This window comes from Macaca fascicularis, chromosome 15 (assembly GCF_037993035.2).
Source record: "Macaca fascicularis isolate 582-1 chromosome 15, T2T-MFA8v1.1".
NCBI classification, from domain to species: Eukaryota; Metazoa; Chordata; class Mammalia; order Primates; family Cercopithecidae; genus Macaca; species Macaca fascicularis.
This window is the reverse complement of record NC_088389.1, coordinates 3867939-3875392: the sequence shown is the minus strand read 5'-3', so window position 1 is coordinate 3875392 and position 7454 is coordinate 3867939. Positions and strand designations below refer to the sequence as shown.

The 7454-nt window shown below is 62.9% G+C and overlaps 1 protein-coding gene and 1 long non-coding RNA gene across 4 annotated transcripts; one reads left to right on the top strand and one right to left on the bottom strand.

Annotated features, from left to right (window-relative positions):
- Positions 1-1159: 1159 nt before the first annotated feature.
- MRPS2 (mitochondrial ribosomal protein S2) lies at positions 1160-4872 on the top strand. Of its 3 annotated transcripts, none has more exons than XM_005580467.5 (4): positions 1160-1231; positions 1444-1596; positions 2052-2181; positions 3744-4872. In XM_005580467.5, the coding sequence occupies exons 1-4, from the start codon at positions 1189-1191 to the stop codon at positions 4333-4335; spliced, it is 918 nt and encodes a 305-aa protein (XP_005580524.3). In that variant the 5' UTR covers positions 1160-1188; the 3' UTR covers positions 4336-4872. The 3 variants fall into 3 exon arrangements, with proteins under 3 accessions (XP_005580524.3, XP_065385955.1, XP_015291712.3); XM_065529883.2 differs by having other exon boundaries at positions 1160-1249; XM_015436226.4 differs by lacking the exon at positions 1160-1231 and having other exon boundaries at positions 1592-1726.
- On the bottom strand, positions 3741-6669 carry LOC135967321 (uncharacterized). The gene is made up of 3 exons (XR_010581333.2): positions 6063-6669; positions 4441-4523; positions 3741-3903 (listed from the first exon to the last, which is right to left on the bottom strand). It is a non-coding gene; the product is annotated as an uncharacterized lncRNA (long non-coding RNA).
- Between the last annotated feature and the right edge of the window lie 785 nt (positions 6670-7454).

Genomic DNA, 7454 nt, shown 5'->3' with positions numbered 1-7454 from the left:
AGGACTCGGCGGCGTCCTGTTGCCAAGCGACGGCCAGGTCACGTGACTGGGCGGAGCGGAGGGGCCTTAAAGGCGCCGCGCGTGGGCGGTGCTCCTCCGCGGGCGGGTCGGGAACCTGCCGAGCGAGTCCCCAATGACTGGGAAGGTCGGGACGGCGAGAGATTCCCTGCTGGGACCGTTGTATGGGGCAGCCCCTGGCCCCCAGCCACCCGCGAGGGGACCGGGTCACCCCAGCATGAGGGTGTGGACTCCCGGGCGAAAGGAACCCCAGGGCCTGGGACCCCGCCAGCCGGGTGATGGGGTTTAAGCACTGCAGGTCCACTCGGCAGACAACGATTGGACGCTTGCTGTCCAATGTACTCCAGGGATGATATGCCCCTCAGCACCCCGAGTCTAAATTGAGACCCGAGATCTTGCTAACTTTATGAAATTCTCCTAAGTCAAATATCGTTTAAAGATTAAAAACATGGCCGGGCGCGGTGGCTCAAGCCTGTAATCCCAGCACTTTGGGAGGCCGAGACGGGCGGATCACGAGGTCAGGAGATCGAGACCATCCTGGCTAACACGGTGAAACCCCGTCTCTACTAAAAAAAATACAAAAAAACTAGCCGGGCGAGGTGGCGGGCGCCTGTAGTCCCAGCTACTCGGGAGGCTGAGGCAGGAGAATGGCGTGAACCCGGGAGGCGGAGCTTGCAGTGAGCTGAGATCCGGCCACTGCACTCCAGCCTGGGCGACAGAGCGAGACTCTGTCTCAAAAAAAAAAACAAAAAATAAATAAAAAATAATAAATAAATAAATAAATAAATATTAAAAACAGTTTTGGAGCGCGAGAGGCTGCGCGGGACGTGGTTCACAGCTCACGTGGCGGGAGGCGAGGGTCCCCATCGCCCAGCGGGCTCCCCCAAAGGTCAGGGGCCTCCCGGGCTGGTGGGGCCCATTAGCGAGGCGGGGCGAGCTGCAAGGCGAGGACGGTGGCCCCACTCCCGGCCCGAGACTCTCAAGCCCGGGACCCCGGGCCCTGCCCCCTCGTCTGCCCCGCCCCCGCAGGGAGGTCCCAGCCGCCCGCGGACGGCGCTGTGGCTCCTCCGGGCCTGTAGGTGGCACTGCGGCCCCGCGCGGACGGCGGCGGGAGGGGAGGCCGCTCGGCCCGGCTCGGAGGGAGGCCTCGCTCCGCCCCGCGTCCCGGCCATGGCGACCTTCCCGGCCGCGCTGCCCCGAATGCTCGGCGCGGGTGAGCGCGCGCTTGCGGGTCCCTGGGGAGGAGGATGCAGAGGGGGCGCGGCGACCCGAGGGAGCAGCGGGGACGCGGAGGGGACCCGGTGCGAGCGCGGAGGGGACTCGAGGAGGGCGCGGGGACGCAGAGGGGATCCGTTGGGGCTGCGGTGGGGGCGGGCGTGGTGCACCCGGGACGCGGCGCCAGGACGTCTGTCTGCTTCCCTCCAGGTGCCCGGGCGCCGTCGCGCTGGCTGGGGTTCCTCGGGAAGGCGACCTCCGGACCTGCTCGGTCGAGCCGCAGGACGCTTGGAAGCGCTGCGACCTCTGTGATCCGCGAGTCCGAGGACGGCACCGGTGACACTGGGCGCGCAGCCGAGTCAGGTAGGAACTAGGAGAGGCCGGCAGCCGCGGGAGATGCGAACCCTGCAGGGGCCTGGGCGCTGCACGTGGTCGAAACTGCGCGCCCGGCCGGGCTCCTCCCACTCCGGTGCTGGCCACCTGAGACCACAAGGTGGGGAGGTGCCAGAAAGACCTGAGAAACCCGCTGGGCCCCTCTCTTTTTCTCTTCTGTCTTCCAAGTAAGACCAAGGGACGGGGTTGACCAGGTTCGACCAGGCTCACCCAGGAGCAAGGTCGGGATCAGAATCTGGCTCCAGCCCTCTGTTTCCTGAAAAGGTCCCTGTGCTTCCAGGTCTTTCCTGGGGCTGGGGGGCTCCCGGCTCCCCACCGCGGTGTCACAGGAGGCACTTGGGAGCAGGGGTGGGCGGGAACTGTGCTCTGCCTGTCCCTGCTGCCACCGGTGGGAGACACAGCGTCGCTCCTCCTCCCTGCCGTAGATTTCAACGACAAGATTCTGAATGAGCCCCTCAAGCACTCTGACTTCTTCAATGTCAAGGAACTGTTTTCCGTGAGAAGCCTCTTTGATGCCCGAGTGCATCTGGGACACAAAGCTGGCTGTCGGCACAGGTAGGTGACACCCCCATCTGAGCTGTAGCGGTTCCCAGGAGGGCTTGGGACCTGGGACCTGCCCTGGTTCTAGGGCCACTTTTGAACTGGCCCGTGTCAGTTTTAGGTGATTACAGCCCTTCCTCCTCCACATGGGAACACGGAGCCCCACACAGAAGCAGCAGTTCACTCCCCAGCTTGGCGGGGGCTCTTGTGTGCCTTGGGGTGGTGCTCACAGCCCTTAGTAGGGCAGGCCTGCTGGGGGATGCAGAACTCCACAGGTTCAGAAATGGAAGGGCTGAGGGCAGAGCCTGTGAGGCTGGCCCCCCCCTGGATTGGGCGGGGCTTTCTGGGCTGTGGGGAGGAGGAGTGACTGGTCCTGTATTCTCACATGGTCATTTTGACTGTTGCAGGGAGAGGGGATGGGAGGGGCAGGTGGGAGGCCAGGGAGGAAGTTGGTGTGGGTGTCCAGGGCGAGGGTGGTGGGGCTTAAATCGCAGTAGCAGAAGAGCTAGAGCAGCAGGTGGACATGAGGCAGCGGGGTAGAGCCAGTGGGCCTTGGGCTGGGGTCGGAGGTGGCTGGGGCCAAAGGGATCAAACACCTGCTCTTTGCCTGGAGCCTGGTGCTGGTTACTGATGGCAAAAACCAGGGGGGACCTGGGGGCCATCACAAGCTTGGTTCCTATGAGGTGTGAACTCTTAGCTGCCCCAGTGGAGAGGTCACACGGGTACCAGGAGGGATGGGCTCCCAGGAAGCCATCAGCATCGGGGACTTGTGTTTCCAGAGCATCAGAAAAGGAGGTCGGAGGTGGAGCCCTGGGCACTTCAGTGTTTGGAGTCAGTGAAGAGGGACGGCCGGGGGTGGAGGGATGTGGTTGTCTGTTGATGCTGCTGAGAAGTGAATTCAAGGGTGTGACCTTGGCAAGATGGAGGTCGCCAGTGTCTTGATGGGCAGGGTTGCTTGAGAGGAAGGGACAGTACCCAGTGGGAGTAGACTGGAGGTGAGGACCTGGGAACCACAAACGTGGATGACCTGCCTGCCATGCACCGAGAGGCAGGGGTGCCTCCCATGCCCCGCTCTTCCTCAGCCCAGGCCGGCAGCAGTCCAGTGCCCTGGATCAGGGTTCTCCTCCCAGGCTTGGCCACTCCTGCCCTGATTCCTTAATGCTTTTGGCCCAGAGCACCCCCTAAGTCCAACCCCAGCGGGGCCTTGTCCTCAAAGCCTCGGGAAGAGGAGAGTGACGGAGGGGGCTGCCCCGTGAGCCGCACGGGGCTGAATGTCCTTTTGGTGTCATGTTGGATGTCCACACATCCATATGGGGTCAGTTCTATTAGGATTCCCTCGGGAAGAGGTAGAGGGTCAGAGGGATTAAGCCATGAGATGAGGCGTGCAGAGGGGTGGCCTGGACAGGTCTGCACTGCCGTCTGTCCACACGGGGAGCGTTGCAAACTGTGCTTCCCAGCCCATAGTACCCTTGAAGAGGAGTTCGGGAGTCCCTGGTGGGCGTCTGTGTCCTGCAAGGGGCCAGTGGAGTTGGCCCAGTGAACTCTCATCCCCCTTGCCCTGGTGGGTTCTCTGGCAGGTTTATGGAGCCATACATCTTTGGGAACCGCCTGGACCAGGACATCATCGACCTGGAACAGACAGCCGCGCACCTCCAGCTGGCCTTGAACTTCACCGCCCATGTGGCCTACCGCAAGGGCATCATCTTGTTCATAAGCCGCAACCGGCAGTTCTCGTACCTGATTGAGAACACGGCCCGCCACTGTGGCGAGTACGCCCACACTCGCTACTTCAAGGGCGGCCTGCTGACCAACGCGCCCCTCCTCTTTGGCCCCGCGGTCCGCCTGCCGGACCTCATCATCTTCCTGCACACGCTCAACACCATCTTTGAGCCGCACGTGGCCGTGAGAGACGCAGCCAAGATGAACATCCCCACGGTGGGTGTCGTGGACACCAACTGCAACCCCTGCCTCATCACCTACCCCATACCCGGCAACGACGACTCCCCGCCGGCCGTGCACCTCTACTGCAGGCTCTTCCAGACCACCATCACCCGGGCCAAGGAGAAGCGGCGGCGGGTTGAGGCTCTGTATCGCCTGCAGGCCCAGAAGGAGCCCGGGGCCCAGGGGCCAGCCCACCCTCCTGGGGCCGACGTGAGCCGTTCCCTGTGATGTTCACTCAACTCCTCCCAAAGCAAACCACAGCCAAGCCCGTCTGAGCTGGGAGTCCCCTTCCCCAGCCCTGGGTCAGCGGCATCCTCAGTCCTTGTTACTTACTTAGCTGACGTCACAGTGCAGACATCCGCTGTTCCGCCTCAGAACCAGTGGCTGAGCGGACCGACGTTGCCTCTGCATTTGCTCTGTGGGAAACAGAGCGCAGAGGGTGAGCGATGTGCGCAGGACGGCCCCTTGGCTGCAGTTAGGACCTCAATGGCTGGTGTGGCCGAGCTGCTGGAAGACGCTGCTGTCCCTGTGATCCGAGCAGCCCTCCCTTCACCCTGACCCCTGACCTTTGTCAGGAAGGTGCAGTTTTTCTTCTCAATCTAAATGCCTTTCAGGTGGGCTGCTTCCTTGACCGCCTGGTTCCAGGGGGCTGTTTTGTAATGAGATGCTGCAGGCAAGCTGCTTGGAGGCTCCCAGCTGGGTTAGTGGGACAGCCAGGCCAGAGGACCTGATTCCAGCAAAAATAAAACTCAGATTTGGGCAAAATGAGACTTGGAGTTTGGGGTTCTGCCTCGAGTGCGTTTGCTTTCGTCCACGTGGTGTGGCTTTTTTTTTTCTCAGGCACGCACTGGGGCCCCAGTGATGGGAGATGGGACAGGCACTGTGTGTGTGAGGGGCATGAATGAGGTCAGCAGAGGTGCCAGCTCCATCTGCCACTAGAGGGCACCGTCTTCAGCAGTGGAGCTCCTGACAAGCCCACAGCCCTGCCAGCCTCATTCATCAGAACAGGCTTGGTGTGTTCCCAGTTTCAGGAAAGATGGGCACGTGCTGACAGGGACGCTTAACACCCCTCACCTGTGGGAACACAGCCGTGTTCCTGGGACAAGCTGCAACCTCCTCTCTGCCCCATCCCGAGCTGCTTAGGACCTAGGTCCCCCTCCCCCATGCACCTGACCACCCAAGGAGCCATCTGGGCAGTCTGGGCAGCAAGGCTGTATGGAGTCTGGTGCCCCGGGTAGGGCAAGGCCTACCCTGCAAGAGCAGCACAGGGCGATGGGAGGCCGGAGTCCAGCGTCCATCCCTGTCCCTTCAGGGTTAGGCTGGCGAGGGGTTCATGGTAGGGGTCCCCGGGGGTGTCACGGGTTTGTGATGTGGGCAGGACAGGGAGCTGAGCTTCAGATTGGTCTCTGGCCAGCATGGCTTTCATTTGCAAAGTCGAAGTCTGAAGATGCAGGTGTATAAAGGCAGGTGAAGTGAGGGCCCCTCCAGGGCTCCCCCCAGAATCCCTCTCAGGGTGTGCAGGTGAGATACCCTGAGCTGGGTCTCCTGTCCCACCGTGCTGGGGAGGCCAGCTGTGGGGAGCCAGGACCCCGGCGATGAGGCAGCAGTATCAAACACTGGGCACTGATTGGGGCTTCCAGGAGGTGCCCCTCTAGCTGCGACTGGGCCTCCTCCGGAAGAGGCCTTTGTAGCTTGGGTCCAGGCCAGGCCCTTCCCTGCTAAGCCACTGGCTGCGGGGGAGGGCATTGCAGGCAGCCCCAGGGGTTGGAACGGCAGAAGATACACTGGGGTACAAACACAGGAGGGATGGGGCAGTCTCTTCTGGCCATTAATTTTGAGGCCAGGAGGAGCGAGCAGCCCAGGCAGTGCTGTGGCTAACCCAAGAAACCTTGTAAGAATGATGGGGGCTGGCAGGCCCCGGGCAGGCTCCCTGGGTCCCGACCGGTCCCCCTTACCTTGTGCTGATGACCTGCCTGGCTCCTGCTGTCCTCCTCCCACTGGCCCCTGCACCCGGCACAGGCTGGCGAGGACCCACTAAAGAGCCACGAGTGGGCGCTTGCTGGGCTTCCAGGGCGGGAGGGGCCCTGGCCGAAGGGATGACCCAGTGGATAAGCAGGCACCGGTGACCATGAGGAGCAGGGAGGGACGGGAAGGGTGCAGCGCAGAGGCCATGGGGGCCATGCTGGGACAACCAGGGTGGGCCTAAGGGCCCCTTCCGGAAGTGGAAAGAGCCACCTCCCAGGATTCTGAGGGACTCTGGGTGAAACGAGGGTTGAGGGCTAAGGGGATGTGGTCTCGCTGACCCCATCCTTGACTCCGCCCGGAGGGGCCCTCCAAGTTTTCCACCCTGGAGATGAACCCCAAGAGCCCTCAGAAGAGGCCAAAGGAGACGGTGAGAGTGCCTGAGGCTGGGGAAGGGCAAGGGAGTTGCCTCAGTACTGGGGAGAGGGGTCCCCCAGCCGACTGCTCCCTTGGCCATGATGCCTGCAGGCCCCATTAGAGGTGGCCTTCTCTGGACTGTGGCAGGACTGTGCCTGGACCAGCTGGTGTTCCAGACGGTGGGGAAGACCAGAGGCAGCCACCAGAGGACAGGCCTGGCAGAGCCGGCTCAGGGCAGGGTGGGGTGGGTAAGGCCAAGGAACCTCTCCCTCCCTGCCGAGGCTGGGCCACTCCCACCCCTGAGGCCCAGAGGATCCCCATTTGCCTGGAGGAGCTCAGGGCAGCCCCCTCTGTCAGCACAGGCCAGGCTTCCACTGTGATCCTCTGCACCCCTCCCTGGGTGTGTGGGGGGAGGAGATAGGAGGAGAGGGCCTGCCCTGGGCAAGAGCAGGGTTCTGGGGCAGGAGCCTAGGGGCCCATGAGGATCGAGGCCAATTGGGCCAGCCGATGCCTTCTGCTGATGTGGACCCCAGCCCTTGAGATGGATCTCACGTCATCCTGGATCTCACGTCAACCGTGAGATGGATCTCACGGTCTGCGTGGACACGGCTCTGTGGCTGATTCGGGGAGTGGAAGGTCAGGTGGGCAGAAGTGACAAGGGCGGGGCCCGGCTCTGATGTTCCTAGGTCGCTGTCTCTGCATAGCTCCACGGAGGACACTGGCCAAGGGGGCGACCCCCACTCTCTCTCCCCAAGTGAGGGACAGGGGCTCCTCGACACCAACAAGGGCCAGCGCTGGCTGGGGGTGCAAGTGTCCTGGGGACGTCTCCACAGCCTGGGCCCCTGAGTGGCTGGGAAGGCCTCCTGCCCAGATGCCCCCAGGTGGCTCCCAGGGTTCTCCCAGGACTCTGCCTCTCCAGCGGCCCACAGTCCCAATCCCAGCACCCTAGGCCTCCTCCTGCCCTCACC

Bases quoted from the DNA above. Each gene is read 5' to 3' on its own strand.
- MRPS2 (XM_065529883.2), top strand. From the start codon at position 1,189: ATGGCGACCTTCCCGGCCGCGCTGCCCCGAATGCTCGGCGCGGGTGAG. The intron at 1,250-1,443 runs GTCCCTGGGGAG...GCTTCCCTCCAG, and splicing joins GGGTGAGCGCGCGCTTGCGG to GTGCCCGGGCGCCGTCGCGC. The intron at 2,182-3,743 runs GTAGGTGACACC...GTTCTCTGGCAG, and splicing joins AAAGCTGGCTGTCGGCACAG to GTTTATGGAGCCATACATCT.